The 11,344-nt window shown below is 45.0% G+C and overlaps 1 protein-coding gene across 1 annotated transcript in view; it reads left to right on the top strand.

Moving 5' to 3' along the window:
* The first annotated feature begins 4,831 nt into the window (after window positions 1-4,831).
* The window catches only part of LTK (leukocyte receptor tyrosine kinase), a 101,449-nt gene continuing 94,936 nt past the window's right edge, over window positions 4,832-11,344 (top strand). The window contains exon 1 of the mRNA XM_037395136.1: window positions 4,832-4,874. Coding sequence (XP_037251033.1) covers window positions 4,832-4,874 — 43 coding nt within the window. The remainder of the gene's footprint in view (window positions 4,875-11,344) is intronic.

Here is an 11,344-nt window from a genome sequence, read left to right as displayed (position 1 = left end):
CCTTCACAGTTATGAGCTTTCTCTCTTGGGCAAATGGCAGGAGCTCCAGGTACTCCAAGTAATTTTTTGATTTCTGTTTTTCCTCATCTGTCTCCTTAGATATCTACAAGTCTCCAAGGGCTCTTGACATCCATTTCCAGTAGAACAGACACTTTTGTTTTCAATTTTCCATTGAATGAAATGTCAGCACATGACAAGCGATGCTTTGCTGGTGCCATGCTCTGATTTAACAGTGCTGAATATGGCCTCTATCATTTTTCATTAGTACGTGCTTTATTGTTTTGACACTGCTTTCTACTGACCTGTTGGTACTGGAAATAACGGGGACTTGTGGTGACATGCCTCGAAAGTGCTTCACTGCAAACTGCTAAAACTCAAGTTCATTGAAGGTGTCCTGTTGTCAGACACTACTAACACAGGTACCCTGAAATGCAGCAAGGGTAGACTCCTCAGAAATACCTTCTTCTACGTGGGAATGACTTTGGTAGTCTGGGACAGAAATAAGTTGGTTTGCTCCCAGCCAGCAGTGACAAATCTGTGCTACTCTGCTCTGGGGCTTACTGTACCCCCCCCCTTACACCATCTGTGTCTTTACTCCTCCTTCTGGCCTATGCCACAAGCATAACAACAATTTCCCAAACCCGCTGCTTATCTGAGGCTGGTATGAAGTATCATTGGTCCTAATTTCAGATTTTAAATCCCTAAATGATTCTCTGTGTGTCCTTAACACCTCTCTGACGTCTGAGGATTTCATACACATTGAAACAGAGTCACATTTAACAACGAAATTTAACTCTTTATTACCTATTATAATTTTAAGGGGTAAAGCCACTCTATTAGCTTTTATGCACCATTTGGAGCAACTAGTATTATCTGGAGCACTGGCCACAACTACATTCTGTGAAAGTTTGCCCACAGCAATGTCTGCAGCCATCAAAGCTCATATTTTGTCTGAAACCAGACAGATACTTTTTTTAAAGTGCTTGTGTGTATAACAGATATAAAATCTAGTTTTGGATATTTTTGCTTTGTAGTTCTTCTGTCAAGTACTCCAGAGACCACGTGTCTAACCATCACCAGGTCTTGATTAGTTTTTATGCAACATTGCAATCATGTATTTGAAACCAAAATACTTCTGTAGCCTTCTTGCTTGTGAGAAAGGTTAGGCTGAGAATTGCCACGTCCCTTAGGCTGTTAAAGAGTTTTATGATCAGTTTTTAGCTCACACAGTTCTTCCATGCATGAAGACGTGATGCTTTAATGGCTATGGAGTAAAGCCAAAGCTTCTTTCTTTATTTATGTACACTAACACCCAATTTCTTTTATGGATAAGTGACTGCTCTCCAAGTCTGACTAGAACTTTGAAAAAGTTATCAATATTCTCAGTACAAAAATACGAGGACATGCTTATGTTATGCTTAGACAGGATATCTCTGACTAGGCCATCTTTGGTGAATGTCTTCAGATTTCCAGATGTTTTTGTAGCAGTTAAAGCCTATGCCTGTCAGACGGCTTTGTAAAGCAGTGTTCAGGATGCTGAGGCAGGTTGATTGAGGGCACATTTCTTTACATACTTTGTGTTTCAAATGAGTCTGTACTCCTTGGTCTTAGTGTTGCCAGTCTGCATCATCTTGCCACATTCACCTTGCTCTGCTGGATATTATTTCCATCATAAGGAATTTTCATGGTATTTGTTTAACTTTTGCCTTACAGCCCATTTTCTGTGCAAGGTTTATGAAGTCTCTGACTGCATTTTTCTCATGTTTTTCTTAGATCAAAATGTCATGATACAGACTTTTGTGCTGTACATGCTAGCAGAACATGCTCTTTCTATGCAGTGCACAGCCCGAAAGGGAACAGCATCTCCCAAAGAAGGTGCTGAAGCTAGGTGAGCATGTGCTCTGTTTTGTGTGCCATGCAGAAATGCATTTGGTGTCAGTCATCACTCCAGTGCTTTTTCTTGTATATGGGGAATATTTTCCACTGTTTAAAATTGTTGTCTCCTGAGTGCACACAATAAGTGAAAACTTCATCTTTTTTTTTTCCTGGAAGTGACTAGACCCCCATTGCTGGAGTTCTGCTTGCTCTGGGGGTAAATGCTTCTACCCCTTTTCCCTTCAGTTCTGAGGAATTTTCTTGGTAGTGTGGTGGGAACTTGTCTTGCAACCCTGTTCTGAATGTTTTTGAGGTGTTACAGGGTTAGCAAAGTTCTGTGCTGCCCTCTATGTTGTGTTTGCAACAGTGGACAACAACGGATGTCCTCAGAATGTAGGAACAATATAAGTATATCTACTTCCCTCTCCTGGGCTCCAGTAGGTTGTTCCGGAGTTGCTGGGCCAGAGGAAGTATAATTATTTAAGACCAGTGGTTTTTTTCAATTTTTTCAATTGCTGGTATCTGGATTCTGGCAGTGCTTTAGCTTGTGCATCAGTGCCCAACTTAAAAGCATATAATTATCACAGTTGATTCCAGACTGACAGTTCAGTTCTCTGCTGATTCAGCATTGTCCATTGCTCCTAATTAACCATAGAATCATTTAGGTTGGAAAAGACCTTTAAGATTATCCAGTCCAACTGTTAACCCAGGACTGTCAAGTCTAAATTACTTCTATGGAGATTTCCTCTAAATTAGTGGTGTTGGTGTCATTCCCTTGTTGTTGTTGGGTTTTGGCTCTTGCTGTGAATGCTCTTGTACCACTTGCAAACTGTTGGTGAGTGGCATTTGCTTGTAGTTCACGCACCTATTGCCCAATGCTGGGCATTGGTCTGACTTCCATTGTTGTCACACTGTGTATCTTCTTGCGTTTCTCATCGTGAAACGTTTGGGTTTCCACATCCTGTCCCTCTGTCTTTAAAATTTTTGATTCCCTAAAATAACAGTCTTTTGTCTAGATTGGGCGACTTCCTTTGCTTGACAGATACGGATTGCCTTGCTGAGGATTAGCTGTGGACCTTCCAATAGACCAAGGCTTACTTTTCTGAGCCAGAACTCAAACCCTCAAATCTGGCTAATGAGCCAGTTGGTCAGAGATTAGTCACCTTCTCTGCTTTTACTCTCTGCTTAAAAGCATCACATGCATCTATTTCATTTTTATAGAATACCTCACATTTCTGTAATGAGCCTCAGAACTCATCTGTCTTGGCCACACTAACTGGAAAACATGGAAAATATGAACTTCTTTAAAACTTAGTATTGTCAGAAACTGTTAATTCGTCTGTCTGCTGCTGCTACCAGTTCCTTGCAGATACAGACTTTTTATGTTGCTGTTCATAGGAGGGTTTAGGCAAATACAGAAATTCCTGAGGTGCCTCTACTTTTTTACCAATTGGACTAAAAAAATTACCTGCTTTGCAGTCCCAGAGCCTCAGCCAAGAAAGTTATTTATGAAGAGATGGAAAGCTGGCAGCCTTCTTATATTTTTTTTTTTCTTGGGTAGGAACACTCACTATTCTTGGTCTATTACTTTGCTTGAGGGATGGTTTATATAAACTTAGCTGATAAGCAACCAACAACATCTGTCTTTCTTGCTACCATACTTTTGTAATTGATGTGGCCATAGAGGAAAGCCTCAAAAATGATGTTTTCTTCCAAATCATCCAGGTTATGCTTAGAAACATGCCTCTGTAAATCTGTTGAACGTAGCAATGTGCTGCTGAGCAATGAGCAGATTTGGAGTTAAATATATGGTTATGGTACAAAAGCAAATTCTACCCTTGAGCAGTGCACACTTTTCATAGACATCAGTGGAAGATTCACAGAAGGTTAAGTAAATTCACCAAAGTTTTAGTCTAATCTATGAACTACAATTGAATATACAATGCAGGCCTCTGCCTTGAAAGCGCCAGACCTAGCAGGGCTTTAATTCCTGGCAGCTCCAAATTTCTGCAGTGCCTACAACATGAGTGGTATTTTACTTAACACTCAGGTACTACCTGTTAAATTCACAGCAGTTTCCAAGCTGAATCATTGTAGCCCACAGCCACAATAGATTATGCTAATTTGGACTAAAGCACTCCTAATCCAGAGTAAGGGTATCCACCTGAAGAATGAATCAGAAAGGAGATATTTTGATTGTAGAAAGAACTGCTGTTTTAAACTAAACTCCTGCGACAGAAAAACCCACATGCAAACAAATTGAAGGCAGAGAGAACTAATGTAATTGAGATGGTGATGGACCAGAAGGACAAGGGGTTTCACAAGGCAAGTGGTTAAAGAGCAAACGCAGGAGCTTGCAGGCCGAGTACTCGTGCCGTACTGCGCCACAGTCCTGTCGCATGTCCCTGTCGTGTGTCCTGCCAGCTGAGGCTCTTGCTGGGGACTGGGGCTGTTGCAGAGCAGTCAAGGAGGGCAAGGCTGGTCGGGTCGCTGTGCTGTGCCAGCAGCTCTGCCCTCTCCGGCAGGGCAGGCAGCGGGTGCTCCCAGGCCAAGGGGATCTCCTCTGCCATCTTAAGTAGGAGCTGAGTTTGGTCCAGGCAGCGCGTGTGTGTCATTGAGGCAACTGCGAGGGAAGACTGAGAAGGGGGAACAACTCAGTAAGATGCTGATTTCAGCCTTTCCCGGTGAATACTAATGCCCCCAAAATTACGGATGGGTGCGTGCCTGTCTGAAGCAACCGCCGTATGCATTTGCTGATCGTGCAGGAGCGGTACGCAGGAAGGGGGGAGGAGGAGGAGGAGGAAGAGAGGGGAGGGGAGGGTGGCTCTAGGACCCATGCGACCCCGCCCGAGCAGGAGGTGGGAATTGTGCTCGGAGCAGCAGGAGCTGAGCCCGGGCTCAGAGCTCCGCGGAGCCGCCGGCGGAGCGCACCCGCCCGGGGCCGCCCCGCCGCGCCATGGGCCGCCTGCCGCCGCTGCTGCTGCGGGTCACCGCGCTCGGTAAGTGGCTGGGCTGGCTTCCCCCGGTCCCGAGGGGCCAGCTGCCCGTGCCGGGGCTCGGCTCGCTTTCTCGTCCCTTCCCTTCAACCTTTAAAAGCAGGAAAGCGCCGTTTGGAAGCAGCGGGGGAAAGGGCGGAGAAAGTACTGGCGTGAACCTGTAAGGCGGGTGGCGTGTGGGATAAGTCTTGACGGTTGTGGATCCCGAATACATCTCGCTGGCCGAGGCGAGCAGCGGAGCCGGGGCTGCGGCTGGCGGCCGGCGCTGCCACCGTGCGGGGCTCCGCAGGGCAGGAGCGGCTGCGCCCCGGCCGCGCTGCGGGCTGCTGGGGGAGGCGCCGGAGGGCAGCGCCCCGGGGCCGGGAACCTGCTCTCGGGGAAGGGTATTCCGGGGAGGGTGCTTGTCTGAGTCTGAGGAGGGAGGTGAGGGAGACACATAAAGGGAGAAGGAGGTATCGGGACTATGAAAGGTGGAGTTGCAAGCTCCCACCTAGAGGGGGGTGCTCAGGGTGAGTTTTGAGAGGAATCTTTGTGCCGCGCTGTCACTGCCACTTTTGGTCCTGAAATGCAGCAAGAGGAAGGAAATAACAGTAGGAGAGGAGGGAAGCTGCAGGAATAGGAAAGAAATTGGGAAGCAGCAGCACGCACCCAAGCAGAGACAGGAGAAGAAAGTAGGAGTAGGACACGTTCACTGAGTAGGCACAATCACAAGCAAACTTGCTATGAAAAACCTGTATCGGACATGCTGAACTTCTCGGAGAGCTGCAGTTGCAATAGTACCCCCAGCTCAGAGACAGGGACGTCAGCTTGACCCTTCGACAAGGATCAGGAGATGCTTCTGTATTTCTCAGTGTAACAAACGGGATTACTTCCAGGCAGGGAAGGAGATAAGGTGGACGGGTTGTTGGGCGCTCCAGTTAGCGCTTGCTAGTGCAGTGAACATTCTCTGGCTGAATGCTGAGCCTTCGTTCACAAGAAGGCATGCTGGGACATCAGTTTTTAAGCAGGTTTCATCATTTAGTTTTGTTTATAATTGAATGCCAAGGCATAGTGCAGAGGTTTTGATCTCAGGCTTTTTCTGGTCAGGAAGAGATTGCTTTACTGCCAAAGGGTCCCAGGGCAAGTGCCCCTCATGCAAGCAGAACTGTGTCCCCACAGCCTCAGTTCTCATGGCATGCGGTCTCATCAAGAGCTGCTAAATATCATCCCAGTGTTTTTGGTGGGGTGACTCTCAACATGCAAGTAAGGTTAGTTTAAGGAACAATCCTTATACTTGCTGTATCTTCAGGTCTGTGATTTGAAGCATGACTGTATTAGGACAGAGATAAAAAAGGTGTGTTTCAGAGAAAGCAAGTAAAGAGCTAAATGAAAAAACTTGTACGTTTTACAATCTCTGTCCAACCTTCTGCCAAAAATAATCCAAATCACCCAGGGAGAGACTTGGATGCATGAGTATTTAACTGTGTAGCTGCTGTCAGAAGTCTTCACATGGGGGTTGCTTGTCTCACTGAGTTATTATGGTCAGCTCTCAGACTCTGCAGTCAATTATTTTAAAAACCACTCGTGTTTCCATTAAGAAAGTTTTCCTGGAGCATATTCTGAGTGGCTTCACATTTCCTTTTTGTATTTGGAAAGCCCAAAGTCTTGGTGATGAGGGAATTTACAGGTCCATTTTTCTGTCTTCTGTTTTACTATCTGGCATATGCCTTTCTAATGAGCTGTAGCCTAAAAGGGTAATTTCAGAGTTCCCATCCATTGAAAATTTTTGGCACGCCAAAACGGTGGAGGAGGTTGGAACTCCTTTTGGTGCAAAAATTAAGGCTCTATGAAAAAATTCAGAAAGTTGTAGAGAACAACAGCAGAAAAAAACCCCCACAAAACACCAACCTCAGAAAAAGAACCATAAACCCAACAGCAACAAAACCAGGGAAAGACTTAGTGCGCAAATGTATGTTGTTCACTGTCAAAGCAGCTTCACAGTCATCTGGAGGCTGAGGTTGCACACTAGCCTCAGGAGATGGCTAGGAAGAAGGTGAAAAAAGCCACCACGTGAATGTGTGGGACAATTTTCTTTTTAAGCATCAGTGTTGCTTTGAGTCTTCATATTGGATGATTTTCCTTTGATTACTTGAACTTGGTGGAGGGGTAGCTCAGTCCTATTCTCCTCTATGAAAAACTGGGTTGCGTTTGGCCACATGTCATGCTCTTCCATTTTGGTGTGGAGGGCAAACTACCTGCAAAATTGCAGCACAACATACATCCCAGGCAAACCTCAAACACCTTTCCAAAAGTGCAGTCATGTTTATGTCATTGCTCAGAGTTTAGCTATTGAGTGTAACCACAGATATTAGCAGAAGCATTTTGTCAAGTCTTTCTTTACGGCCCTTTCCTATACTTGCAGTGGAGCTGTCACAGAAAATGATATGTTTAATTTCAGCCTGAGGAATAGTTACAGTTTGGGGTTTTGATGATTCCTTTCTAAGGCAGAGAAGCATAGGGAGCTGGGTGGCAGGTTTAGGAGTAAGACAGCCAGCTTCATTTGTGGAATGGTGTTTGTGGAATGGCCATGGTGAACTCCCCATTCCTGGGTTTGTCTAACAAACAGCTTTCAGAAGCCCCAAACGTTTTCTTCCTCTGTCCAGGTTTGTCTGCCTCTCAGAATTGAGCTGGCCTGTTCTGTAGAGTGATATAAGCGGGTTTAAGTTTAATCAGTCCACATATGCCTGAAGATACTTACACAGGGGTACCTCATCTTGGTGTAAGCCAACTTGAAATAAACCAACACACCTCGCTCACGTAGACAAACCTTTACTGCTTTGTGCGTCCCTTTGTCTGTCTAGAGGAGAGCGTGCCAGGAGTGGGAGGGAGGGGGGCCCTACGTTCTCTTCTGCCTCTTCATTGAAAAGCTGCTCACTTATTTTCTTCTCATGCCTATCTCTGCTCAGTTGAAGTAGCACACAGGTACAGTAGTGGTTTTCGTATTTTCATGTAAATAGTTCCAACCAGGACAGCACCAAATGATCCTTGAAATTTGTTTTGAAGAGTTAGGTCTGTGGTTCTTTACTGTGCAAATGACAGCACACCTGCGGATGCTGTGCCCAGTCTGGATATGCAATTTAAGGCACTATGGCTGCTGCTGAAAGCCAAACACGGGGAGGGTGCCTGGAAATAAAAAAGACAGTTCTTTCTAAGTCACAGATGTTACAAAGTTGAGGACCCTTTGAAATACAGTGGAAAAGGATAAATGAGAGATATGGAAATCCCACAGTGAGGGAGCACACGCAGAAAACCACTGGGGATTTGTAAACTACATCACAGAGGGGAGGACTAAGGTGGAGGAGGAAGAAATCTGGTAGTGAGCTGTGTGTACTGTTACTATAGAGCCAAAGAGAATGTTTTGTGGTCAGCCTTAGGAGAAATCTGTCTTTCTTTCTGTCAGTGTTACATAGTTGCAGAGTTTCTAATTAGTCCATAAGATTAAAGTTGGAGGAAAGGATGCCCCGCTCCAGTGATGTTTCAAAAACATTCCTCTCCCACACCACTGAGTCCTGAACAGATATACAGGGGGTCCCTGCCTTCAGCCTGTGTGTGTGCGGTGGGGTGCACGCTGACTGTGCTGGTGTGTAGAATGGCATCTTGGGTGTCTGTGACTAGAGTGGAGAGAAATTTTCACCTTGAATTAATTTTAGTGAAAAATAATGATATGGTGACACTAAAATGCTTTATAAAGGTTTTGAGCTGTTACGTATGGAGGTTTGTTTCTGTGTGCACTGGTTAGTTCATATTAAGACATTCAAATGAGTCTAGCTGTTTTAATTTCTTTTTTAATGCAGACTTTTGATTAGTCTTTTATTCAAATATCTTAAATCTTTATTTAAAAATATTAAAACACGAATTAGTATCAAATGTTCAGTTTTGACATGAAATGTTATAGTTCAACACTCCCTAAATGTGTTGGTCTTTGCAATTTTATAAAACTTCTGAAAATTTTTCAGATTGACCTGTGACAGTTTGGGTTTGTTTAAATTTCTTTAGGCTTGCCAGTACTTGGAAAATCCTGTACTAAAGCTGCTCAGTTATCTTGTAATGCTGTGTACCGATTTGTACCTGGGTTTGTGCGCGCAGGTGGTTGTGCTCAGGCTGATGTTCATTACCGCACACAGACACAGTGGCTGGTACTCTTGTTTGTAGCTTGGTATTGGATCGAATTTCTCAGAAATAAAGGAAGCAAAGATAAAGTGAACTTTCTGCAAACCTTTAGTAAAAGCCAAAGCAGAAAGCAGCTGCTAAGATGAGAGACAGGTGAGCTCTTTCTAGAAATAAATGAGAGGAAGGAGTCCAGAGGGTTCATAGTTAATGCAAATTGATAGACCTTTCTGGGATTACAGTTACAGCAGTGCAACATTTTGCCTTCTGTATCTGGAGACTTTTACCTGAGGCTCTTACAAGTAAGCATGATTTCTGTATTGAATGCTTAAATCCAAGGAGGAAAATAATGACATTAATTATGTTAATTAATTGGATCAGGCTTATAGTCTTTTCCTGTCTCTCAGCATCAGTCCTTCCTCTTACAATTCCTCTTCCTCCCATTCCATTATAATTACTCCTCTGCTTCTCTCCTCTCCTGGCGAGTAACAAAGCCAGTGCTTTGATGTGGCCTGCTATCAGCAGGACAGGGTGTGCACAAAGATGAAACCCGTGGCAGGTAGGACAGCAGGCTAGCTTGGAAAAGTGGCAAATTGGGGTGTTGATAAGAGGTGGCTTGCAGCTGATTTGATAGGTGTGCTCAGAGTGAAAAGGGAGAACCGAGATCCCTTGTGAGCGTGGGGACAGATCACGCTGGTGGGTTATATGTATGCAGCAGGAACATGTAGAGCCTTTAGTTCAGATTATGACTGGCTCAGCACCACTGGGACTGGAGGGGCTATGTGTGGGGAATGCTAGGTTCCTGCCTCTTCATGCCACATGTGCATGAGGGGAGCCCGAGGTGCAGGACCTTTACAACTGAGCAGATGTGGCATCTGGACCTCCTTGGGTCTCTGCAATGCCTAATGGCCTGCAGCTCCCAAGCGAGTGCAGGGTGTCGTGCAGCATTTTGCCTCCCTCAGGTGTGCTGTTCCGAAGGGCTTTCCTCAAGGCAGTGTATCTCCACACTGCAGCTTCTTCCAGCGTGTACGATACCAGCACAGCTGGGCCCATGAGGAGTAATGAAAACAGAGAAATGGCATGAAAGGAAACAGAAATGGCACTCTGGTCCTCCTCACCTAGAAAAAGCAACTCTATTGTATGTACTGAGGAAATAAAGAATTCAGGACGTCAGTAAGATACTCATCTACAGGCTGGGCTTTCTCTTTTTAAGAGAATTTCAGGTTGATTTTCTAGACGTGCTCCTTAATATAAGGCTGGCTGGAAAATGACAAAACTTTACACATTTCTGTACAACTTTGTCTTCCACTTGTTGGTGAAAAGTTTGTCAAGATTTCTAACTGGCTTTATATTTATTTTAGGCGGTTGGACTACATGATCGCTGTAGTTCCCTTCCAACTGAACTGTTCTGTTCTATATGAAGGAAAAACACTCCCTGACAATGGCACTGATAGAGTTTTAAAAAAACAGGGAAGGCCCCTATAGGCACAGCAGGCTCATCAGAGTTAAAGGTAGTCAAGAATGAGACAAGTAAATAATTAAAGCCTGAAGTCTTTCCAAAAAGTACAGATCTATCCTGCAACTCGGCTTAACTTTTGCCCCACCTAATGGGAGAGCCATGTCTGTTAGTAAGACATCACAAATTTTCAGCTAATTGGTATCTGAAATCCCGTAAGCTTTTGGCATATCAGCCAAGAATGATGCATTTATTCATGTGTTTCAGTTGCTCACTTGGGGTGTTTTTCCCCAGTCTGTAGCACAGCATGTGCTTGAGGGCATAAACAGCCAAACTTTCTGGGGTTAAAGCATCCATGCCTCTCCCCTGTGTCTGTTTATGGAGATACCTATTTATGTATTAAAAATTAGGAGTGATAAAGTTACTGAGTGAGATCCGTGCTAGGAAGTGATGTGGAGGGGTGGGGTGGTGTTTTGGTGCACAGAATAAAGCAGGAGGTGAGAAGCATCTGTTCCGGCGTTGTCATGGTCAAGAGTTTTTGTGCCATTCAGAACCCTAATGAAACACAAAGTAGAACTTTTTTTCACAGCTTGAACCAGCAATGGCAGTCATATTGGGACCTCAATGAGAACTGAGCCCTGCAGGTTACTGGTGCAGAGTCCCAGCTCGCTGAAATCCGGCTTCCCACAGCAGAGGTGCTGTTGGCAGGGGAGCAGCCTCAGGCCATGGCGGGCATCTGAGAGGCTTCGCCCTGTGGCCAGGACCAAGACCACCTTCTCCGTGCTGAGGGTGAACTCTGACTGCTCGGGTGCTCCCCTTTTTCATTCTGCCTCATGGCTTCTGCTCTGCTTTCCTGGCCTTAAGGAGCCAG

The sequence above is a fragment of the Falco rusticolus genome, chromosome 7, assembly GCF_015220075.1.
Source record: "Falco rusticolus isolate bFalRus1 chromosome 7, bFalRus1.pri, whole genome shotgun sequence".
NCBI classification, from domain to species: Eukaryota; Metazoa; Chordata; class Aves; order Falconiformes; family Falconidae; genus Falco; species Falco rusticolus.
Note: the sequence above shows the minus strand (reverse complement) of the source record. Positions and strands in the feature narration are given on the sequence as shown.